Here is a 21,989-nt window from a genome sequence, read left to right as displayed (position 1 = left end):
TGAACCATGGCTGCCGGTGCCTCTGCTCTGCCGGTCGGGTTGGCAGGGCGGTGCTGGCTGCTGTCCCTGGTCAGTGGCACAGGCAAGGCAGGGCAGGTCCTGCCAGTATTTCTGGCTCTGTTGCACTGGGCACCCAGCATAGCCTGGGCCCAGACCCATGCCATAGCCTGGCTCCTGGCTGTGGCACTGCCAGGACCTTCAGGTGAGCAGACCATGTTCCCACTGTGCCAGGACCCCAGCCCATGGGGACCAGCAGCACCTGCAGGTGCCGGCTCAGGAGCTGTGCAGACAGCATCAGTGCAGGAACAGCCTTTATTAAAGCAAAATAGCCTACAAAAATATAGCTAGAGCTGGGCCCCAGGCCTGGACTGGTGAAGGAGGAACAAGGCTCCTGCCCGGGGTGAGGACTGGCTCAGCCACACACAGCCTTTGGCCACAGGAGTCTTGTGCACCCAACCATTCGGGCCAGGCCTGTTCCAAGCTCCTCCTCGTGAGCGTTCACTCTCCTCTCCCTCGTGAGTGTTGCCCCCACGGGCAGAGGCTCTCTACCAGCACTGGCACAGCTGCCCCAGTCCCACCCTGGGTCAGGGCACGAAGTGGAGCAGAGGCTGTCCCCCACCGAGGGTGTTCAGGGGGAGAGCTGCTTCCACAGAGGAGCGCAGCGTGAGCGGCCAGCGCAAGCTCCACCGCGCCCGGGCAGCGCTGAGGGGTGCTAGAGGTGTGCGCGGCACAGACTGAGCTCTGCCGAGTGCACGGAGGCGTCCGTGGGAGCCTCCTGTCCCCGCGGGTCGCTCACTGCTCCTGCGTGCCCCAGGAGATGTAGTCCGGGCGCGTGGCCGCGTGGTACTCGTCGATCAGCTGCTGCACGATCTCCCGGGAGTTGTCCAGCTCGTCGAAGTTGTCCTTGAAGATGTCCTCCTTGCGGAACTGCTCCAGGAAGGCCTCGCGCTTGCGCAGCTTGTCGTACTGCCGGCACGTCCGCTCGAACAGCTGCGGGGCAGCGGCGCTCAGCACACAGCTGCCCGCCGCCCCAGCGCCTCTGCCAGCAGGAGGCAGACAGGGCCGGCAGGGCCATAGCTGCTGCCTTACACTCAGACAGCCGTCAGGGTCCCCTCTTGCTCCAGGGTTGCCTTTGGCCAGGGAGAGGGAGTCCTGCTGCAGCCTGCTCCTGGGAGAGCAGCTCTGGGGTGCAGCAGAACTGATGGGAGCCCAGAGCAGAACCAAGCCATGCCGAGCCCCAGCTGGGAGCTGCCCACCCTCCCCTCATCGGCAGGGCCTGTGGTGGCTGCGCAGAAGCCCTGGAGCAGGTGGGTGTGTGACTGGCAGGACATCAGATACTCCAAGGATAGCAGAGCTGCAGCTAAGGGACCATGGCACTGCCTGGAGCAGGGGAAGGTGCTCACCGAGGAGATATTGGTGTGGTTTGCCATCATGAGGCCGCTGACACGGTGCGCGGACGGCAGGTAGGGTGACTTGCGGGACAAAGCCACCTGGATGCTGGCAGGACCCCAGGGGATGAAGTTGGCCAACTTCCGCTCCCGGATCCGCTGCAGGCTCTTGTGAACCTGATGGGACAAAGAGGCAGCAGACAGTGGGCAAAGCAGCCTGGTCCCAACAGCCCCAGGAGCTGCTCCTCATGTCAAGGTGGCAGGGAGGGGTGCTCTCCCTGACAAGGAGGGTCCTTCCTGCGAGGATGGGGTCCACACAGGAGCAACCTGAAACCCATTCTTGGGCATGACTTGGTCTCACCGCAGTGTCCCTACACAGCAACTGTGCCCTTCCCTGGCACGCTGTGCCATCACTGTCACGACCTGGGAGCTCACCTGCGTAGGATCCACCTCCCCCTGGATGATGTTGAGGATGGCAATGTAGCAGTGGTTGGTCTGCCTGTCTCGCCCAGTGGACACCATCACGTTTTTTGGCTGTAGCAATCTCCTCATCACATCCAGCACAGTGGTCTTCCTCACACTGGCCACCTGCAAATGCCAGCCAGGGCTCAGGGCAGCAGCCATGCCATGCCCTCACCCTCCTGCTGCCCTGCACACGCACACAGGAGCAGAGGGCAGCTGGATGCAGAAGCCCTCACCCTGGGGATGGAGCTACATGCAAAGCCACATGCAGGACAGGGAAATGCGCAAGTCACACTATGGGCACAGCCAGGCTGAGAATCAGAGCGCTGGTGGAGGCTGCAACACAAGGGCAGAGCTGTCCCCAGTAGCACAGCAGGGGCTGGGGACAATGCTCAGCTGAGAATAGAGGGACAGAGCTGGTTCATGTTGCTGCTGTCAGACCTCTGTCCTGCTGCCTATGCTCCCACAGGGCTGGGGCATACGACAGGAGTTGTTCTCTGCCCACCTTGCCCTGTGCTGAGCCCATGGGGAGAGCAGCCACTGCAGTCTCCAAAGGCTGCCACGGGCTTTGCCCAGCCAAGGGGCCACAGTCAAGGCTGGCACCCAAAGGGGTGCTCATGACAGAGAGCTTGGTGATGGCAGCCCCACTCCAGGCACTGTCTGAGCCCCTCCACTCCTCCTAGCACACTGCACACGGGGTACCCTTTTCAGAGCCAGCAGCTTCTCAGATTTGCTTCTCTGAGTAACATCCTGAGGAAGCACAGACAGGAGAGGAGAACAGCAGCTGTCAGCTGGGAGCGGAGCCATGGTCAGCACCGGTGAGTGCCTCACAACTGCCCCATCTTCCCCAGAGAGGGAGTGGGCACTGGCTTGGGGACAAACTAAGCGGCAGCTGAAGGGTGGCAACTCCCTCCCTGAACACAGATTACGCCTTGGGAAGGGGCTGATGCCTGCATCAGCCTTGAAACACCAAAGATCCATAGGGTTCTATCCTGAAGGGCCCAGGCCGGTGCCCACATGATTTCCAAGAGCAGCTATTGTCAGGGCAGGGGCTGGCACCACCACCACACCAATGTCTGCAGCAGGTAACCCAGCACAAGCTTGGCTGCTGCTCGCATCTGACTCCTGTCACATGTGGTGGTGTCACCTGGTGAGGACACGGTCCCGGCATGTGGAAGACACCACGCAGCTGCCAGCAGGGCTGTGGGCCCGGCAGCTGCAGGAGGTGAGCTGGCAGGTGCTGCTGCCCTCGGGGAAGGGCAGGGTGCCGGCGGGCACTCACCGACTGGTCGGTGGTGAGCGGTGTGTAGCCAGTCATGAGGAAGTGCAGGCGCGGCGTGGGGATGAGCGAGGCAATCAGCCCGATCAGGTCGTTGTTCATGTAGCCAGGGTACCTCAGCGTGGTGGTGCTGGCAGACATGATGGTGGAGACCTGCAGGTGGGCACAGGGTCAGCAGCTGCACTGCCACGCAGCACGGCCAAACTCTGCAGCATTCACAGAGCTGCTCCTGGGTGGGGCACAGGACCCCAGGTCCTGGCTGCCCACTGCTGAGCACAGCCCATGGAGCAGGTTCAGCCCAAAGTGAGCAGTGAGGGGATGCCCTGTACCAGCTTCTCCAGGGGACAGGGAAAGGCCTCACCAGCTGGTTGATCTGGGAGAAGGATGGGTTCTGGATGTGCAGCCGGTCTGTGGCAATCCGGTTCAGGGCTGTGTTGTCCAGGACCACCTGCAGGAAAAAGCTCAGCTCTGTGGAGACCCTCGGGGCAGCCCTGGCCACACGTCTCAAGGGCGCCAGCTCAGCCAGCACAGCCCTGAGTGCTGCTCACCAGTCTGTGACAGGTGGCAGGGATCTGCCAGCCCAGGCACTGACTCATCTGCAGAGCGTAACTGACACTGTCAATGGAGCTGTGCCCCAGGCTGGCTACGCTGCCCAGCACCCTCCCTAAGAGCTTTGCCTTGGGCCAGCTCCTCACAGCACCCACCAGCCCTAGCACCTCTGGCACAGCTGCTCCTGCCCTGCACAGACAGAAGGCTGCAGAGCAGAGGACAGCAGCCAGTCGCTGCTGCCGTGGGAAGGTCTTCTGGGTCCTGAAGGGGGAATGCCAAGCTGGGCAGCTCAGCTGAGGTCAGCTCAGAGGCCTTGTTCCCAGAGACACCACATCTGCTCAGTGCTGGACTGGAGTGCACCCACTGCTGTGCCCAAGGCTTTAAAGGAGTACTGCAGGCTGCTGTGTACTCCACACAGCTCCAGCAAAGGGCACAGCCAGGTCTGAGCAGCTGGGACAGGGCTGCCCCAGGAGCTGGCCACAGGGCTGGCAGCAAGCAGCAGGCTCTCACCACGCAGTCAGCATTCTGGGTCAGCCTCTTCAGCGTCAGCAAGGAGTTGTAGGGCTGGACAACAACATCACTCATCTCATCCTGGTTTGGGAACACCGAGTAGGTCTCCACCAGCTTCTTGGGATACCTGGGCAGAAAGCACAGCCACCCGAGGGTTAACAGCACCAGCCAAGGCTCTCTCCTCCCACTAGCTCCCTTCACTGCCCCCAGGGCTCAGGACAGCAGTGAGTCACCAGCCTGCCCCAGCCTGCCGACAGAGTCGGCTTCCGGAGAGAGGATTTGTCCCAGCAGTGCCTGCCCCAGCATTGGAGGAGCTGCCAGAGGAGCTGGGGGCCAGGCTGAGCCACTCTCCCTGAGAGGCTGCGAGCTGCAACAGGCAGGGACAGCAGCACAGAGCCCACAGCTCCAGGCTCCCACCCCGAGCAGCCAGGGTGCCAGAAGGCAGCTGCCAGATAAGGGTGGCTGAGGAAAGGCAAAGTCTGGACAGCAGAGTCCAGCCCTAGAGCCTCTGAAGTCCCCAGGCGTATCAGGAGCCATCCCGCTCCCGCTCCCGGGCAGCGTGCCAGGCATTGCACAAGGCACTGTTTGGGTGGGGGTGGTGGCTCTGAGTCAGCTCTGCAGCTTTCTTTTGGCAGCGTGCCCGGCAGGACCAGGCTTTGCCAGAGGGCAGGGGCCTCACCTGTCATTCAGCCTCTCCAGCAGGTAGGAGCCCAGCCCAGAACCTGTGCCACCGGCGATGGAGTGGCAAAGCACAAAGCCCTGGAAGGAAGCAGAAGGCAGGCAGCTGGCAGCCCAGCTCAGCCCAGGAGCTGTGCCACAGCCAGCACAGCCTTGCCAGCCGTGGTGAGAACCCTCCTGTGACAACCGAGAGCATGAGGCTGGCAGCCGCCCAGGGGGGACCCCTGACTCTCCCAGACAGTGACAGCCAAGGCTCCTCAGGCCACTTCTGCTGTGCAGGTGGACTCCACAGCTCCGAGCACACAGCTGCTGCTCAGAAGCCTCCTGCTCTTCTCTCATCCCAGCGCAGACCTCAGAACACCTCCAACCTCACCTCCAGGAGGTACCAGCCCTTGCCCCACGCCCTCCACTGCCTTCCCCTCCTGCTGCACTGCCCGAGGCCATACTCCCTCTACCCAGGTTCAGGGCAGTTGCCCCTTGCTGCACCTCCCACAGAGGACTCTTGGACCTTCTGCTCACTTGTTTGACAACGACATTTTCTTGTCCCCTGTTGCCATCTGACAACCTGACACAAATGCCAGGGGGCCCAGCACAGGAAATGGGGGTACAGGGATGGTGGACAGGTCCTGCCAGAGGCACACAGCAAAGCAGCCAAAGAGCTGTTGGTGCCCTGCTGCCCCTTTACCTCAGCTGAATAAGAAATGAAGCTGCAGCTGCCTGTGCCCATTCTGTGGGTTCCAGAGCACCCAGCAGCTTTGAGCCTAAACCTTCCTGCTGGCAGCTCCCTGCTCCGCTCCACCTATTCCTGCACGGCCTTCCTGACCCATGGGGCCTGTCCTGCAGGATAAGCTGTGTGTGTCCTGCTTCAGCTCATGGAAGGAGAGCCACAGGAGGGAGCTGGAGGGGGGCAATGAACAACCATCATAATTCCAAGGCAGTGTTTCAGGAAGAGCAGGTGGTAAGAAGTTTTCTGGGCAAGTTGGGCAGATGTGGTACTGCTGGGTAAGGTCTCCTTTCCCTAACTCCCTGCCTACCTGTTCTCTGCTCCACACCTAAGGCCAAGCCAAGCACATGTGTGTGCACCAGGGGACTGTGCCCAATCTCAGAAAACCCCAAGCATGGCAGCTAGACTCAAATCCCAGGACTTACTTACTTCCAAACTGTCGCTGCCATCAGCTTCTCTGTCTATTATATCAAAAATATCTTCGTGAATTTTTTCCCCCTGCAAGAGAGACCAGAGCAGATTTTGCTCCTTTCCCACACAAAGCGCAGCAGAGCTTCTCCAGCCAGACTGGCAGGGTGACCCTGCACCCAGGGAGTCACAAAGTGTCAGTCCTTGCCAAACCTGGGGGCATCCTCCAGGAGCCGCCCACCGAGCCTGCCACAACAAAGCCTGGCGCCTCGGGGGGGTGCCCCGCAGCGCCGCAGCCGGTACCTGCGAGAAGCCGCTGGCCCAGTTGTTGCCGGCGCCGCCGCCGTGCTCAGACAGGTAAATGTTCTCGGGGTTGTAGAGGTTGGCGTACGGGGAGTTGAGGATGGAGTGGATGACTCGGGGCTCCAGGTCCAGCAGCACGGCGCGTGGGATGTAGTGCTCATCGTCTGCCTGCAGCCAGGGGCAGGGACAGTCTCAACACCACCACCCGGGGGGCAGGGAGGCTCCTTCCAGGCAGCCCCTCAGTGCTGCAGCAGCTTTGTGCAGTCAGAGCCGAGCCCAGCTCTCGGCGGGCGCCAGGGAAGGCTCTTCCCTAAGGGGCTCAGCTGGCAGTGGTGACGTCAGGCGGTGGCTATGGCAGCCTCCTGTCTGCCTCCACACCGTGCCCGTCTCCAGGAGCGCGGGCGGGGGCGCTGGCATCGTGCTGAGGGGCAGGAGCCCTCAGGAGAGGCTGCCATGCAGAGCAGCCTGCGGCCAGTGCCAGCCCTGAGCTGCCTGAGCAGGAGGCAGAGCCACAGTGGGCACAGAAGGCCCTGCTGGGGTTCATTCTAGTGCCCATCGCTCCGGCGGCGAGGGCAGGCAGAGGCTGCATGGGGAAGAGTCGGGACCGGTGATACCTGGTAGAAGAAGACGTCCTTGCGGTCGGTGCCCTCGGTGGCGAACTCCTCCACGATGCCCTCAGGGCTGATGCCATGCTCGGCACAGAGCTGCTTCCAGAACTCGAACCCGACTGGGGGGGGGGAGGGGGCACGGTCAGAGGGGCCGGGCCAGGGCAGAGCCTGAGGCATCCCCGGTCTCAAGGCCCAGCCCCATCTCGGTACGCCCCGCCCCGGTCCGATCGGCCTCGCCCGCGCCTCCTCCAGCATCCTGGCCCCGCCCGGGGCGCGCTCCCTCGACCCGCTCCCGCCGCCGCCGCCGTCCCCGGGCGCCCACTCACTTTGGTTGCCGCACTGGCCCAGCTGCAGAGTGATGATCTCCCGCGGCATGGCGGCCGAGGCGCGGTCCGGTGCGGCCCGGTTGGGCTCCGCTCGCCGCCGGCCTCAGCTGCGGCCGCGACTCCCGCCCCGCGCCAGCCGCCCCGCGCGTGCGCACCGCCCGCTTCCGCCCGGCCCCGCCCACTTCCGGCCGGCGCCGGCCGCGCCTGCGCCAAGATGGCGGCGCCCCATAGGGCCTCACTTCCGGCGCCGCGGGGGCCGCCATGCCGGCGCCGGGCGGATGTTGATGCCGAGCGGCAGCGATGGCGGCGGCGGGGCCCGGCGGGCCCGGGGAGCGGCAGCGCAGGGTGCAGGCACTGAGCGCGGCTCTGCGCGACCGCCTGGGTCCCTACGAGCCGCTGCTGAGCGCCGCGCAGGCTGCGCTGGTGTGGGAGCGGCCGGGCCGCAGCGCGCTGTGGTGGGCGGCAGCGCACGGCCTCTTCTGGTGAGCGGCGGCGGCGGGGCCCGGGCGGGGGCGGCAGGGGCAGGGTCCGGGTCCGGGTCCACTCCCCCGCGGGGGGCTGCGGGGCCAGTGCCGGTGCTGACAGGCTGCGGCAGGGCGGGTGCGGGCGGTCCCGGACCGGCTCCCCGCGGAGCGCCGCGGGCTGCGGGGGTTTGTCTGCCGCCACCCCCTCGGGGCCCCGGGGCTCGGTGGGCGCAGGCGGCGAGGGCTGGTGCTCTGCACAGCAGCACGTCCTCGGCTCCTCGTCCTCTCCTCTGGGCCCTGCACAGCCTCCGGGCAGGAGAGCTCCGGTCCGTGCCGAGCCGCCGGGACCCCGTGCCGGGACCCCGTGCCGGGTGCGAGCAGCTAACGGCTGAGCCGGGACAGGGCAGCTGGTGTCGGTGTCTGAGAGCCTGGCCTGTGCCAGCAAACGAGAGGGGACCTGGGAATGCTGATGTCTGCTGCAGCTCTCTCTCAGCTTGTTTTCCCTGTTATCTAATCGGCACACCCCAAGCCCTTCTGCGGGCAGTAGAGGAAGGGCAGCAGAGAGCCTGCCTCAGCCTGAGCTGAGGAGCCCTGCTGGGCCCGGGGCTGTGAGCCAGGGCTGGAAATGGCAGGAGCAGACAGACACAGATCCCTAAAGCAGCCCAGTGGATGCTGGCTGTTGGCACTCCTCTGTCTCTGATGCCAGTGATTGGTTTGGAGTTGGTTTGTGTTGCCCCTTTTGTGTGTGGCACAGACCTGGTCGGGGCTGATTTGTTTGTTCCTTCCTCACAGGTTTTTTGCTCTGACTTCTCTTCGCTTGCTCTTCCTGGTCTCGCTCACCCTTATGGTAGTCGTTTGCTTAGATCAGTGGAAGCACAAAATCTGGCCTGAAATTGGAGGTAAGTCACAACATTTGAGTGGGTTGCAGCTAATGAAGTACCAGTTTAAAGCCCAGGAGTGCAAGCTGCACCCTGCCAGAAGTTAAACAGTGAAGGTCCTGGGGCTTCTCTTCGTGAGCCTAGAAGCAGGCAGGAGTGCTGTAGGTGTGTCCTTGGTGGGGCTGGTAAACCCTCACCAGTGTACACAGGAGAAGAGGTTTTTGTGCTGGTGACACTGGTGCCTGTCTCACGGTGGGGAGGCTGAGCTGGTGTGCATGAGGCAGCCCAGGCTCAGGCAGTGATTCATCTCCTGGGCCTTGGATACCAGAGCAGGAACTCAGAGCACACATGGAACATGTCTGGATTTCTCCTCAGGATCTCTCATCAACCAGCTCCATGGTTTGGGACACAGTCCCAGTCCTGCTGTGGAGCAGAGCTTTGGAAGGGCATCCTCGTGGCTGTTCACAAAGCTTGTCTGAAGCTCTCAGCAAAGCAGTTTCTGATGCTGATGTGCTCAGAGGCACTGCCCTCTGTAGCAGCTCAGGGCTGGCTGTGCACAGCCAGGCTGCTTTTGAAGCAGTGTGGATGCTTTGCATGCCCCCAGGGTGGTTCCCGAGTGAGCTCCCAAGAACAGCTCCTGCTCTTCTCTAGTTCTTGAGAAGACATTAAAGCTTTCCCTGGTTTCTAGCAGCAGTTTGGCTCAGACTCTGTAGCTGGAATGTGAGTTACAAGGAGGTGTCTGCAGCTCCCTCAGAGCCCTGGTTTCAGTGTGTCAGGGTCGCTGGTGCATCTCAGGGTCACTCTTGAAAGCCCAGCCTGGCTGCAAAGAACCTGCCTGGCTGCTGCCTCTCGGTAACGAGCGTGCGGGGGAGGGGCTGGGGTGTATTTGGCTGTTGTTAGTCAGTGTAACTGGAGCAGCCTTCCAGGAAATGTCCCACAGGCAGTGAGGAGCAGCCGGGAGGCTCCAGCAGTCTTGCACTGTAACGTGCTTGTGTTCAGAAGGCGCTGCAGAGCAATCCCTCTGCAGATCCTAGCTGCAGTTAATGACGTGAGGAATTCCCCAGCTCATTAAAGCCTCACTGAAATCCCAGGAACTCAGCACTCCCCTGCAGACTCCCCATGACTAACAGTGTCTGTTTTTCATGTTCTAGTGGCAAGACCTGGCGAGTTAGACAATGAGAGGTAGGAAGCTAATGGACTGCTCTGCTGTGTGCCCCTCTGCTGTCACACCCTGTCCTTACTGCTTGCACATGCTGGTGACCTGGGCTGCTTGGAGGAGGGGGAGAAGAGAGCTGCTCAGTGGAGGCAAGAAGGACTCTGTCGAGCTGCTGGGACAGGATTTTGACTGGCCCCAGCCATTCTTAGACACTTACTGTTTGCCCTCATCCTGGCCTCCAGTAACGTCTGAGTGCTGCAAAACTGCCCCTGCCACTTCCCTTGCACCCTTAAATTAAGAGCTGCAGCTCCTCTTGTCAGGGCCTCCCAGAGCAGAAGAACAGCATTTCTGCTGGGCCTAATGAAGTGCTTGAGTGCTGACAGGGAACATTTAGCAAGCCTGTTCCTGAAGCTGTTGCTGCATAGCTGTGGTCTGACTGCAGCACTCGTCACGGGTTGGGAAATGCCAGGGTGTTGTCCTGCTGACAGCACCCTGCTCTGCCTGACACACCTTGCTGCTGGCTGCTCAGCTGCCCAGTAATCACTTTCAAGAGGCCCAAGTACAAAAGGAACTGCTGCTCCTAACCCTGGCTGCTTGTGTCTGGCACCTAAGAAGCTTTGACAGAGCTTGACAGAGACACTGTCCCTGGATTAACCCAGTTTATTAAGCAAGATTCCATGCTGCTTGCAGGCCCTGTGCTGAGTCCCTGAGGGCTGCAGTTGACTAAATGAGTAGAGAAAAAGCAAATGGATTCCCTGGATTTGCATCAGCACTGCTCTTTCCCTCCAGCAGCATGGAAACTAGTCTGAGCCCAAGGCTGAGCGTTGAGATCCCTGCTCCTGAGCTGCTGGGGCTGGCACAGAACCTCTGAACAAGTGCTGTGTGGTGGGAGGTCGTGAGGAAGGGCAGGCTGGGCCTTGGCTCCAGAGCTGAGCAGTGGGGGAGAGAAGAGGGAACTGTGCAGAGGAGTTTGTAACAGGTGACCTCTGCAGTGCCTGAGGCAGCAATGCCTGCTCTGAACTCTTCCCTTTGCTGCAGCTGGGGATATGTCCACCCTCGGCTGCTTGGGGTGCCAGAGCTCTGTCACCATCTGGCTGAAGGATGGGTGGCTTGGACCAGCTTCTTCAGCAACCTCCTCGTTTTCAAGAGACAAAACCCTGGCAAGGTGAGAATGTGCAGACCTCAGCTAATGAAGTAGGAGTTGTGGAGCCTCTGCTCAGCACTGGTGTCCTATGCTGGCACCCATCACGGGCTGAGCACTTGAGATGTGAGAGGTCACCACAGGAAGCCTCCCACAACAACATGGTCATGAAGTGGGGGAGAGGAGTAGAAAGCAGAGGCAGAGGAGTGAGGCTGTGTAGGAGGGAGGAAAAAGCCAGTGTCAGTCTGCCTGTAGCAGTGGGATGAAAGCAGAGCTGCTCCTCCTGTGGCTTTCTGGCCTCTCTAAGTGTCAGACTCCTCTGAAGCTGGAGAAAGTGTCTGGCTTGGCTGGTTTGTTGTTTTTTCTTTCTTCTTTCTTTGAGGCTTATGCAAAGAGGAGCCTGTAACACATGGACCCTGCCCTTGTCCTTTTCATCCTGAAGAGTTTTTTATTCTTTAACCTCTGCCTTGCTTTTAATTTAGGGGCTCTGGGAAGCTGCATGTCCTCTGAGGCAGGGCCCTGGTCTGCTGCCTGTTGCTGTGAAGCCGTGGGAGGTTTCCCACCTCCTGTGCCTGCACTGGTGCTGGAAAGGAGCAGCTGGGTGCTAGGGAGGCCTCACTGGCAGTGCAGTTAAGGCCAGGCCCAGAATCTGCAGGGAGCAAGACAGGAACTGTGTGAATGCTGCTCAGGCCTGGGCACTGATTGTCTCCCATGTCTGCAGTTTTGCCTTCTAGCCTGTGGAGTCTTTACTTTCCTGGCTGTCCTGGGCCAGTACATCCCTGGGCTCCTGCTCTCCTACCTGCTGTGTAAGTAGAGTTCTGCCAGCACAGGGCTGGGCATCAGGAGGGGCAGAACTGAGCAGGGTCAGCGTGTCTGAGGGATGGGACTGCCCTGCTCAGAGGGAACGCTTCTGTGAATGGCTTCAAAACTGATATCAGAACATTCTGCCTGGAGTGTGGTACTTCCTGACCAGGACTCTGAGGCCACAGGTCTGAGTGCTCAGAGCTGGCCTCTCAGTGGTGTTAGACTGGCAGAGGCGACTGTCCTGGTGCCAGCAGCCTCCTGCATGCACTGCACACCCTCAGTGTGTGCTGCAGTGCATGACAAAACAGGTCAGGTGTCCTGAGCAAGCTCCTAACCACCATTCCCACTTACCCCAGTGCTCCTCATCCTGCTGTGGCCCCTTGCTGTGTACCACAGGCTGGGGCAGCGCATGTACAAGAGGCTGGAGCCAGCTCTGCAGCGGCTGGATTTCAGCGTGCGAGGCTACATGATCTGCAGGCAGCGGGAGAAGCAGTGTAAGTCTGCCCTGTTCTGACCCTCCCACACCCACCTTGCTCCCTGGGGCAGGCTCTGAGTCCAGCCCCTGCTCTTGGAGGAGCTGCACGGCTGGCATGGCTGCTGCTCCAGCACCCTTGGCAAAAACTTGGTGCTGCTTTGGGAAGGAATCAAGGTCAGCTCTGCCTGCACAGGAGCTCCCAAGGAGCAGCTGCTGTAAGCTCCTTGTGGTGCTGAGCTGCCCCCCTTCTCAGCTGCCAGAGCTGCCTGTTCTGTGTGGCACCTGCACTGACCAAAGAGGGAGGACTCAGTGCAAGGTGGCTGCTAAACGTTTGTCTCTGCAGCAGCCCGGGTCAGAAATGACCACGTTGCTGTGCTGTGGAGCAAAGCCTGCTGGGTTGTGTTATGGCCAGGCTTGCCAGCTGAGATGTCTTCTGCTGGGCACTGGGCTGGTCCCAGAGACCTGTCTGGGGAGCAGTAACGAGCTCTGGTTTCTGGCAGTGCGTCGCAGAGCCCTTCAGCAGGAGGCTGTGGATGATGGGAGCGACAGCGAGGAAGAGCTGGCTGCGTTCTGCCCCAAGGTAACCAAGGCAAAGGGAAGAGCTCAGCTGAGCAGAACCAGCTCATGTGGCAGGAGTGTGCCATGCAGGGCCCTGTGCCCAGCATGTTGTAGCAGAGCTGTGGTGACAGATCAGATGAGGGTGTTCTCCTTTTATAGAGGCCTTTGTTCTCACTCAAGCATGTCCAGAGCTGCTTGTACCACCTACAGCCTCCTAGGAAAGTGTGAAATGAGCTTCAGCTGCCAGCCTCCCACGAGGCCCAGGTTTAATGGCAGCCACTGGATCATGTGCTTGGTGAGCAGCTCTGCAGTATCTGATTTCTGTCTCCTGTTCTAAAGCTGGATGACTCCGTGGTTGCCAAGGAGTTAACCATCTCCGACTCGGAGCACTCAGACGCGGAAGTTTCCTACACAGAGAACGGAATCTTCAACCTCTCCCGGGGCCAGACCCCACTGACCGAGGGATCTGAAGGTGAGGGGAGCTGGGCAGCTCCTGCAGGGTGTAGAATGCTGAGCAGGAGCTGTTGTGACAGTCTGGGGGGCGGTCTGGACTCCTCTCTGTGTGGTGTATGTTGCTGGCTGAGATGAGCTGGAGCTCCCTGCTTGTCCAGGGCTGAGCTTCCTGCCTGTGCAGCTTCTCTGCAGAGGCAGGTCCTGCTCTGCTGCTCTCTGGCTGCAGGGATAGAGGCTGCAGGACCCAGTCTGGGGCAGGGGGTGCTTTGCTTTGGTGGAGTGTGTCTGGTACAGCATCTGCACTCCTTGGAGTGAGCTGGGAGGTTACTGGCATCTTGAATAGCTTGGAAGTGTTTGGTCTGTGCTGGAGGAGGTGGCCTAGCCCTGGGAGCTGCCCGCCCTGGCTGCAGGGTTTTTGCTGTCTTCTGTGTGTTTAAAGCACCTTCTCCTTCTCTAGACCTGGATGGGCACAGTGACCCAGAAGAATCTTTTGCCAGGGATCTGCCTGACTTCCCTTCCATAAACCCAGAGGCAACTGGCTTAGACGACGAGGACGACACCAGCATTGGGCTCCCCAGCCTGGCCTGCCGCTCACAAGCAGCAGAAGATTCACACCTCCTGTCCGAGCAGGAGCTGGGCACACTGCCCTCCGTGCAGAGCCTCACCAACAACATTGCAGGCTTTGTCACCAGGGGCATGATCCAGCTGGCACTGTCAGGAGCCCCTCAGCCAGGCTCCTCACACAGCGAGCACCCCCAGAGAGCTGTGAAGCCCTTCCTGAGAGCAGCCAGCTCGGACTTGGACACGGACGCAGAAGGAGATGACTTTGAACTGCTGGATCAGTCTGAGCTGAACCAGCTGGATCCTGCTGGCTCACGTGGCCAGTAAGACTCCCATCACCTCCCTCTGGTTTTCTGTTGTGCATCATGGAGGGAGCCCTGGGAGGAGAAGCCTTGCACTGTTCTCTAGATGGTCTCCTGTGTGAGCATGAGTGATGTGGCAGCCAGCCTCAGGAGCACCACTGTGACTCTGTAGCCTTGCTTGGGTTTGCAAATAAACTGCACTGGTAGCTCCTAGGGAAAGGCATTGATGTGAGAGCCCCACAGTCACCACTGCCCTGCACTGCCTGCCAGGATGCTGCTTGCTCCAAATCTCCTCACCTAAAGCACTAAATGTGGTGTTGCAGCTCCGGAGGCCACTGCTCAGACTGAGCCAGCGTCGCCGAGGACAATCCCAAAACCAACTTTCCAGGGCTGGTGTGTAACTGAGTGAACAGGATATTTTCCATCCTTGGACTGGATGCTGTTTTGTGTGAGACAACCATTCCTTCTCCTGAGATGTCCACAGAATCCAAGTCTTCTCTCCCAGCAGTATCTGGGTAGGAGCAGTCCTCCTGCTCCTGCTGTGGAGCCAGCAGTGTCTGACCACAGTGTTTGTATTTACCATGGCCTCAGCCCTGGGTTCCTGCTTTCTGGTGATGTTTTGTAAGAGACACAGTGGCAATAAGACACTGCTGTGAGCAGAGTCCCAAGAAGAACATCACCTGTGGCAGCAGCTCTTGTTTTGCTTTCCTGAGATCGTGGACTAACCCTTTGTGGAACCCCTGCACGCTCCCCCAACATGCATTGGGTTGGACAGTGGGGACCCAGCACTTGCCCTGGCACAGCCTCGTGGGTGGGTTTGCTGGAGGAGGGGAGGAGTGGGGCTGGTTTGCCCAGATCTGCCCTGGCCCTGAGGGCAGGGTGGGGGGCAGCCGCTGCTTCCAGCCTGGTGTACTGAACGGGGCCGGCAGGCTGAGCCACCAGTGACCGAGCAGCTTGTGCCCACGGCGGTCACATAAACCAACCAGCACCCGAGCGGGGAGGGAGGCACTGCCAGCCGGCCCCGGCCTCGCCCTGCTTGCCACTGCTTTGTCTAAGCCATAGAGCTCGGTTCTGGTCACCTCTGCAGTGAAGAACGAAGCTCTTCAGGGAGCCTTTTCTCTGCCTCTTGTGTCCAATGCGCCCGCGAGCGTCGGCCAGGGCGGGGGGAGGGCAGTCGGTAACGAGCTGTGTTTTGCAAGCAAAGCCTCCGCGGCTGTTTGGGAGCGAAGGGCAGGGGGTGGCCGGTGCGGGCTTGGGACCAGAGCCTTTCTGGCGGGTGGCGGAGGTCCCGTCCCGGCGCGCTCCGGTGCGGCGCCGCCGTGCGGCAGCCAGGCCGGGCCCAGGCCGGGCCCCGCGGAGGGGCGGGGCGAGGCTGCACACGGCCCTTTGCGGGGCGGGGCTCCGCGCTCCCGCCAATCGCAGCAGCTCCTCACCCTCCGGTGGGCGGGCAGCGGGCGGCGCGCCGGAAGTGCGTCAGTGCCGGCGGCCGGGAGCGGGGCGCCGCGGCGCGAACGGAGGCGGAATGAGCAAAGGCCGCGAGGGCTCCGCGGCGGGCGGTGAGTCGGGGAACGCCGTGTGGCCGCCGCCCGCTCCTCACCGTCCCGGTGCCTTCGGTGGCCCCGGTAACTAGCAGTCTGTCCGCAGGAGGGGGCGCTGCCGCCGTGCTGCTGCGGTACCTGCGGGAGCAGAACCGGCCCTACAGCGCCCAGGATGCCTTCGGGAACCTGCAGCGGGAGCACGGGCTGGGCAAGGCGGTGAGCGGGACCGGGCCGACGGGCACGGAAGGGGCCGGGTGCGAGTCCCAGCTGACGGCGTCTGTCCGCTGCAGGCCGTGGTGAAGGCGCTGGAGCAGCTGGCGCAGCAGGGTCGCATCCGCGAGAAGGCCTACGGGAAGCAGAAGATCTACTTCGCCGACCAGGTGAGCCCCGGCCCGGGCGCCGCCCTCGCGGGACCCTGCGCCCCTGACCCACCGCCTTGCCACAGGAGCAGCTCCCGGCCGCCAGCGACGCGGAGCTCCGCAGCCTGGACGAGCAGATCGCCGCTCTCTCCGCCAAGGTACAGGCGCTGCAGCAGAGCTGCCGGCAGATGGAGGCAGGTGAGGGCCTCTGGCCGGCCGTTGCAGCACTGGGCACGGGGGACCCATGGGCGCGGGCAGCGCTGCCTTGGCCACCGGGCTGTTTGCCCTTCTGGTGACTGGTGCCATCCTTCTAGAGCTGAAGGACCTGAACAGCTCCATGACAACACCGGAGATGGCCAAAGAGCTTGAGGAGCTGAGGAAGGACTGCAGGAGTTACACCGAGAAACTGGAGAGGATTAAGTCTGCCACCAACCATGTGTCCCCGGAGGAGAAAGAGAAGGTAAAGAGCTTCCTGTGCCTGAGCTGGGTTGGGGCTGATCCTGTCATACCCTCCAAAAGATCATCCTGTCCTCGGCCCAGCTGACACTGGTACAACAGAGGGTGGGAATTGTGTGGGACCTGGGATGCTTCCCAGAGCCTGTGTGTGAGCCCAGCTGTGCAGAGTGGCCACAGCTCCCTGGGTGACTTTAGGGAACAGCCTGAGCTGCCTCTTCCTTGCAGGCCTTTGCCTGGGGCAGTCACCTGATGCTTGTCCAGTTCACCTTTTCCTGTCTCGGGGGATCGATTCCAAGAGGGGTTCAGACCCCTGCAGGGGTTTCCTGGGCTGCTGGTGCTGCCTTCTGGCATTGTGGCTGTTGCAGGTCTGCAGCGAGCAGCAGCTGTACTGCAAGGAGTGGCGGAGGAGGAAGCGGATGGTAAGAGTTGTGCCAGGGAGTGGGGTGGGTGAGCAGTGCTGGGGGGCTGGCAGTGACAGTCCCGTGGTGACACTGCTGCCTTTGGGGGCCTCACAAGTTTGGGGAAGACTCATGGCTACCAAGATGGTCCCCCAGGAAAAGGCTAAGTTGTGGCAGTGCCCAGACACCCACGTCTGGCCTTGGGAAGCAGAGCAAGGCTTCAGTTAGAGATGGCTGCTCCCCTGCTGTCCAGGGACACTTCATGGGAGCTGTAGTGGTGCTGCCTGGCACTGCCCTCAGGGCATCTGTCTCACCAGGCAACCGAGCTGCTGGATGCCATCCTGGAGGGGTACCCCAAGAGCAAGAAGCAATTCTTTGTGAGTAGAGTTGGGCTGGGCTCTGTGCTGATGGCAGTGACAGTAACCATGGTGCAGCCACCACCCTGCTGAGATGTTCTGTGCTTGTCTAGGAGGAGGTTGGGATAGAGACAGACGAGGACCACAACGTCAGGCTGCCCACAGCTCCCTGAGGCACTGCTGCTGCAGCTCAGCTGGGCTCTTTCTGCTGCAGGCTGGGGCTGGTCCTGCCTGTTTGTACATGTTTGGTTTAAAAGGTTTTAGGATTGGAGCTGGGGTGGAGGGGGGTGACACAACACTGCCTCCCCCTGGGGATTTTGTTTCTGCCTGCCCACAAGGGTGGTGGGCTGCTGGGGTGTCCTCAGTGGGGCTGTGATGGGAAGGTGTGAGGGCACCGGTCTGGAGTCCCTGCTAGCCCAGTAAGAGGTGAAGGGACTGGGAACGCTGCCCTGTGGCTGAGTGGTGCACACAGCTACAGCCCCAATAAACATGAGGACTTCAGTTCAGCTCCAGTGTGCTGTGGTGGTTTGTGCAGAGGGTGCTGGGCAGGGTCTGGGGAAGGCCAGAGCCAGGCTTGAGCAACTTGAGCCACAAGGATCAGGCTGGGCTTCCAGAACCAAACAGCTCTGAGGGAAGGCTCCAGGCACTGAGCAGCAGCAGCAAAAGCAGAAGAATTGATAAAACATTCAGCAAAATTTATTTAATTACTTTTCACAATAGAAAAATATTTTGTTTTCCAGGTGAGGTCTGTAAAGCTTCACCTCTGCCCGAGGCAGCTCCTGGGGCTCGGCCTGTGCCCTGGGTGCCACCGCAGGGCCCCAGCCCCACCCTGCTCCCCACAAAGGTTTTCTTCACACCAGCTCCCAGGGGAGCCCCAGCTGCCCTGTGTGTGCTTTATGGGTGAGGTCTGTCTCTGGGCTTCTAGAGCCTTGCAAAGGGCCCACACGAACAGAGAGAGGGTGAGGAGTTCTGTAGAACAAACACCCCCCCGAGTGGGTTCTCTGCTGCTAAAGGTGGACAGAAGCAGCAGCCTAAACATGCTCCTGCTACAGCATCACTGCCCTGGGGACAGTGGGGACACAGAGAGCAAACCCTGCTGACACTGGGGCTGCTGCAGGAGGAACTGGGTGATTCAGAGACCAAAACAAAACCAAGTCAAAGTTGGGGGTGTTGCCTGCCCACATCTCAACTGAAACATCCACGCTGTAAGAGCTGCTCTGGGGCAGGGGGGTAAGCTGGGAGAAACCCAGCCCCAGGCTGTTTTACCAGAAACCAGCAGCTTTGGGGTTCCTATTTCTTTCCCCTTCCCAGGGTCAGAGGAGCTGTATCCGAGGCCTGTGCTTATCTCTGCTTCACAGCTGAGTTGGTGCCACAGGCAGACCCCATCCCAGCTGCCTTGAGCTGCAGACTCCAGCCCCTCACATGACCTCTGCCCCACAAACGTTTCTGCCCCTTCCCAAGTCCCTGCAGACATTTGGTAGCAACAACTGTGGCAGGAACCGTGGAGCTGCTCTTCGCACAGCCTTGTTTTGCTTTGTAGTTAATGCAATAAATAATTCAAAGAAGCTTTAAAAACAGCCAGGAGGGAGCTGGCCCAGCCCCTCCCAGTGCCCAACACCCAGGCCCTGGGCAGGAGTTGCTGGCCTCAGGGGTGCAGAGGCCCCAGAGCCGCTGGTGCTGCCAGGGGCAGGCTCAGTAGAGTTGACTCTTCAGCTGGTGCAGGACCCCGATCACGATGTCCCGCAGTGTCTGTGGCACAGGAGAGGTTGTCAGCATCTACCCACAGTGAGCAACTCCCACACCAGCCTGGGACACATGCCACAGGCATCCCCCTGGCACTAGCATCTGTGGTGCCAAACACTCCAGCCCCAACATGGGCAGTGCTCCCCACACTGTTCCTGACCATGGAGTCCCAGACCACCACAGCAGGGCAGGCTTTGACCCTGTCCCAGTGCCAACTCCCCTCAGAGGCTTCTTAATACCCAAAGCAATTCAGGCGTGTCCCAAGGGCAAATGGCAACAAGCAGGTCCCTCCTGAACTGGCTTCACCTGGGCCAGCTTAATGACAGAGCAGTCCAGCAGCTGGAGTCAGACAGGCCAGAGCTTGGCACTCTTGGCTCCCCCCAGCCCTATTTCCCCCTGCCCTCTTCACAGCCCTGCTCACCTGGGGCTTGCAGTGCTCCTCAATCCAGCTGAAGACACAAGCTGAGAGCTCCTGAAAACTTGTCACTGAGATGGAGGCGTTGAAAGACTGAAACAAAGAATCCATAATGCCTTGGAAAACGTTGAACTTCATCTCGTCAGAGACCTGGTCCTTGCCTTCACTTGGGTTGTCCTGATGAGCTTTCACAATCTGCTCATAGTTCCTGAAACAGAGCAGCAGCAGAGTAAGGCCTCCAGGACCACGGGGCAGAGCTCCCTGCCTCTTGCTGCCCCTAAGAACTGCTGCAGGACAGGGAGGACCCAGATCCTCCAACCAGCAACTGCTGGGAAGCTGCAGCTCCTGCCTTACACTTTCATGATCTTCAAGGCCATCACATCTTTTCTAAGGGTAGAAACTTCCTCCTCTTGCTTCTTTTTCTCCTTGTGCAGGAACTGGATGTAGTCAATGGCTGAGCATGAAAACACCAAGTGAGGATCTGAGAGCACACACAGGTCCCTGAGATCCCCACAGGAGGTGCCCCAGTGGAGGCAGCCAGCTCCTGGGGTGCCCAGACACCTCCAAGAGAGCCGAACCTCCTCCCAGCATGACTTCTTCAAGGCATTCTGGGTGTTGGCACCACCCCCTGCCCTCTTCCCAGCCTCAACTCACTTTTCTGGAGCACAATAGCCTTGCTCAGCTTCTGGGAGCCTATGGAGAAATCCTGCTGCTCACAGGTGGGGACGATGGCCTGCAAGTCATCGTAGCCTTTCTGCAGGGAAGCAGAGGCACAGCGCAGGTGATTGGAGCTCAGCTTGTTTTCAAAGCGTCAAACCCCAGCTGCCAGCACACTGCCAGCCAGTGCCAAGGCAGCTGCCAGTACACTGCTGAGGAGGGCAGGTCTGGGAGCACAAGGGGCAGATGCAGGGTGCTGCAGAGCCCTGATGCCAGCCAGTCCCCGGTTACCTTGATGGCATCTCGCCGCTTGCGCTCCGCCTGGGTGTGTGCCCGCCGGCGCTGGTCCTTGTACGACTCCTTGCAGGGCTCCTGGTGGTAGTCACTGTCCTCATCATCTGTGCCAGCAGGGCTCAGGTCAGTGTGGAGCCCACAGAGTGCCCACAGTGTGGGGGTACAGTGCGGGCTGTCACCACACAGCCCAGCGGGCTGGAACCAAGCCCTGGATGGCTCCATGCTCCTAGGACAGCCCTGGACTCACCTGGGACAGCAGCTGGCTCCAGCAGGCTGGGCCAAAGGCAGACACAAGAGACTCTGGAAGCTCTAACACCCTATAACCACCCCAGGGGTGCAGACCCTGCCCAGGCACCTCGAAGTTTCTGCCCTGGCACCCTCAGCACCGAGGGATGCTGAAGCCCTGCTACCCGATGGGCACCACCACCACAAGCAGGAGGAGCAGGGGCCAAGCCCCGGGGGCCCACCTGTGTTGGGGACAGAGGAGGCGCTGGTGGAGCCGATGCTGTTGGCTCGTGACACAATGTTCCCCTTCCTGGCGTTCTCCACGAAGAGCGCTGCGAGAGGAGTTCCGCAGTGAGGGGCAGACCCGCACGGCTGGCCGGGGCAGGGCAGGGCAGGGCAGGGCAGGGCAGCAGGCGGCTGCCGGCGCCACCGTCCCGCTGCTGTGACTGCGCGGGGGTGGCCCAGGGCCGGACACCTACCTGAGTCCAGGCCATTGTCGCTGCAGGCTGCGTCCACCTTGCGCGGGGCCGGCGGGAGGAGAGACGTCAGCTGGACTGGGGCGGCGAACCGCGGCCCCGCGCCCGGCCCGGCTGCCCCGGGAGCCCCGTTCTGCCCGAGCAGCGCTCCCCGCTCTTCAGCTCCGGTTCCGGCACTCTCGGCGCCCCTCGCCTTGACCCTGCCCCTCTCGCCCTCCTTCGCCCGCGCCACCGCCGCCGCGCCCGCCCGCACTCGGCCCCGCGCCTCGCCTCAGCCCAGCGCCCTCGGTCTTAGCGGGGCCAGACCGCCCGGTCCCAGCTCCGGTCCCGTGAACGGACCTACCTTCCCCCACGAATCCTCCGCCGCGGCGCCGGGCGGCTCCGCCATCTTCCGCCCGCCCCGGTCTGCCGCAGGGGCCCACGGGAAACACAGCCCGCGCCGCTCCCCCGAGCCAGCAGGGGGCGCCCGCTCCGCACCTCCGCTCTGCCTGCGCCGCTCCCCCGAGCCAGCAGGGGGCGCCCGCTCCGCACCCTCCGCTCTGCCTGCGCCGCTCCCCCGAGCCAGCAGGGGGCGCCCGCTCCGCACCCGGGCGTGCTCCGTGACGTTGCAATGAGCCTGACGCCACGGTGATGCATTACAGCGGCTCTCGCTGCCGGGGTACCGGACGTTCCCCGGCTCCGTTTGTGTCCTGCGGTGCTTGTGCCAGCGATGGGCGACAGCCGAAGGGGTGGCAAAATAAATGCTTTGTCTTTAGGCAAATAACCGTGAGTGGGAGTGCCCGCGCGGGGCTGACGGCGGAGCCTCGCCGAAACCGGAACCGAGCGCCAGGGAGCGGCTCCCGCCGCGACCGCCTGCAGCCTGCGCAGCTCCCGCGCCCAGCCCTGGAAGGCCGACACCATCCGCTTCGCCACCTCGTCCAGGAGGAGCCCGTCCAGGCGGGCGCGCAACGCCGAGCGGCACTTCAGGAGACCGAGGGAAGAGCGGGGAGGTGCTGGGGGGCTGCGGCAGCAGGCGGACGAGCGCCGCCGGTACCCGCTGGAGCCC

General features: G+C 61.5%; 4 protein-coding genes across 6 annotated transcripts; 2 read left to right on the top strand and 2 right to left on the bottom strand.

The window, feature by feature from the left end:
- Positions 1-294: 294 nt before the first annotated feature.
- TUBG1 (tubulin gamma 1) lies at positions 295-7,371 on the bottom strand. The gene is made up of 11 exons (XM_064174715.1): positions 7,236-7,371; positions 6,916-7,028; positions 6,302-6,469; positions 6,020-6,088; positions 4,868-4,947; positions 4,189-4,315; positions 3,491-3,577; positions 3,133-3,282; positions 1,824-1,976; positions 1,404-1,565; positions 295-990 (listed from the first exon to the last, which is right to left on the bottom strand). The coding sequence occupies exons 1-11, from the start codon at positions 7,282-7,284 to the stop codon at positions 793-795; spliced, it is 1,356 nt and encodes a 451-aa protein (XP_064030785.1). The 5' UTR covers positions 7,285-7,371; the 3' UTR covers positions 295-792.
- A 125-nt stretch (positions 7,372-7,496) lies between these two features.
- On the top strand, positions 7,497-15,143 carry RETREG3 (reticulophagy regulator family member 3). Its single transcript, XM_064174491.1, has 9 exons — positions 7,497-7,717; positions 8,492-8,598; positions 9,729-9,759; positions 10,772-10,898; positions 11,596-11,680; positions 12,035-12,172; positions 12,654-12,733; positions 13,051-13,183; positions 13,622-15,143. The coding sequence occupies exons 1-9, from the start codon at positions 7,536-7,538 to the stop codon at positions 14,050-14,052; spliced, it is 1,314 nt and encodes a 437-aa protein (XP_064030561.1). The 5' UTR covers positions 7,497-7,535; the 3' UTR covers positions 14,053-15,143.
- Positions 15,144-15,475: 332 nt separating this feature from the next.
- Positions 15,476-17,640, top strand: PSMC3IP (PSMC3 interacting protein). The gene is made up of 8 exons (XM_064174388.1): positions 15,476-15,583; positions 15,672-15,781; positions 15,856-15,945; positions 16,011-16,122; positions 16,239-16,384; positions 16,746-16,799; positions 17,096-17,155; positions 17,248-17,640. The coding sequence occupies exons 1-8, from the start codon at positions 15,550-15,552 to the stop codon at positions 17,305-17,307; spliced, it is 666 nt and encodes a 221-aa protein (XP_064030458.1). The 5' UTR covers positions 15,476-15,549; the 3' UTR covers positions 17,308-17,640.
- A 172-nt stretch (positions 17,641-17,812) lies between these two features.
- On the bottom strand, positions 17,813-21,973 carry MLX (MAX dimerization protein MLX). 3 transcript variants are annotated; one of them, XM_064174373.1, is made up of 8 exons: positions 21,288-21,973; positions 20,948-20,984; positions 20,711-20,800; positions 20,241-20,321; positions 19,947-20,046; positions 19,647-19,746; positions 19,299-19,500; positions 17,813-18,883 (listed from the first exon to the last, which is right to left on the bottom strand). In XM_064174373.1, exons 1-8 carry the CDS (start codon positions 21,842-21,844, stop codon positions 18,827-18,829), a joined length of 1,224 nt encoding a protein of 407 aa, XP_064030443.1. In that variant the 5' UTR covers positions 21,845-21,973; the 3' UTR covers positions 17,813-18,826. The 3 variants fall into 3 exon arrangements, with proteins under 3 accessions (XP_064030443.1, XP_064030446.1, XP_064030444.1); XM_064174376.1 differs by having other exon boundaries at positions 20,241-20,347; positions 21,288-21,395; XM_064174374.1 differs by lacking the exons at positions 17,813-18,883; positions 19,299-19,500 and having other exon boundaries at positions 19,657-19,746; positions 20,241-20,347.
- Between the last annotated feature and the right edge of the window lie 16 nt (positions 21,974-21,989).

Source organism: Pogoniulus pusillus, chromosome 40 (assembly GCF_015220805.1).
Source record: "Pogoniulus pusillus isolate bPogPus1 chromosome 40, bPogPus1.pri, whole genome shotgun sequence".
NCBI classification, from domain to species: Eukaryota; Metazoa; Chordata; class Aves; order Piciformes; family Lybiidae; genus Pogoniulus; species Pogoniulus pusillus.
The sequence above is the reverse complement of the archived record's forward strand: the minus strand, read 5'-3'. Positions and strand labels throughout refer to the sequence as shown.

What these genes read in the sequence shown, in the direction of transcription:
- MLX (XM_064174373.1), bottom strand. Translation starts at nt 21,844, where the DNA reads ATGGTGTCGGCCTTCCAGGGCTGGGCGCGGGAGCTGCGCAGGCTGCAG. An exon ending in CGGAGGATTCGTGGGGGAAG is followed by an intron (nt 20,985 to 21,287) that starts GTAGGTCCGTTC and finishes GCCCCGCGCAAG; the next exon opens with GTGGACGCAGCCTGCAGCGA. An exon ending in CTCCTCTGTCCCCAACACAG is followed by an intron (nt 20,322 to 20,710) that starts GTGGGCCCCCGG and finishes GACTACCACCAG; the next exon opens with GAGCCCTGCAAGGAGTCGTA.
- PSMC3IP (XM_064174388.1), top strand. Translation starts at nt 15,550, where the DNA reads ATGAGCAAAGGCCGCGAGGGCTCCGCGGCGGGCG. An exon ending in CCCCGGAGGAGAAAGAGAAG is followed by an intron (nt 16,385 to 16,745) that starts GTAAAGAGCTTC and finishes TGGCTGTTGCAG; the next exon opens with GTCTGCAGCGAGCAGCAGCT. An exon ending in AGAGCAAGAAGCAATTCTTT is followed by an intron (nt 17,156 to 17,247) that starts GTGAGTAGAGTT and finishes GTGCTTGTCTAG; the next exon opens with GAGGAGGTTGGGATAGAGAC.
- RETREG3 (XM_064174491.1), top strand. Translation starts at nt 7,536, where the DNA reads ATGGCGGCGGCGGGGCCCGGCGGGCCCGGGGAGCGGCAGCGCAGGGTG. An exon ending in AGAGACAAAACCCTGGCAAG is followed by an intron (nt 10,899 to 11,595) that starts GTGAGAATGTGC and finishes CCATGTCTGCAG; the next exon opens with TTTTGCCTTCTAGCCTGTGG. An exon ending in CCTGCTCTCCTACCTGCTGT is followed by an intron (nt 11,681 to 12,034) that starts GTAAGTAGAGTT and finishes CACTTACCCCAG; the next exon opens with TGCTCCTCATCCTGCTGTGG.
- TUBG1 (XM_064174715.1), bottom strand. Translation starts at nt 7,284, where the DNA reads ATGCCGCGGGAGATCATCACTCTGCAGCTGGGCCAGTGCGGCAACCAA. An exon ending in CCCAGAATGCTGACTGCGTG is followed by an intron (nt 3,578 to 4,188) that starts GTGAGAGCCTGC and finishes TTTTTCCTGCAG; the next exon opens with GTGGTCCTGGACAACACAGC. An exon ending in GGGAGGTGGATCCTACGCAG is followed by an intron (nt 1,566 to 1,823) that starts GTGAGCTCCCAG and finishes TTGTCCCATCAG; the next exon opens with GTTCACAAGAGCCTGCAGCG.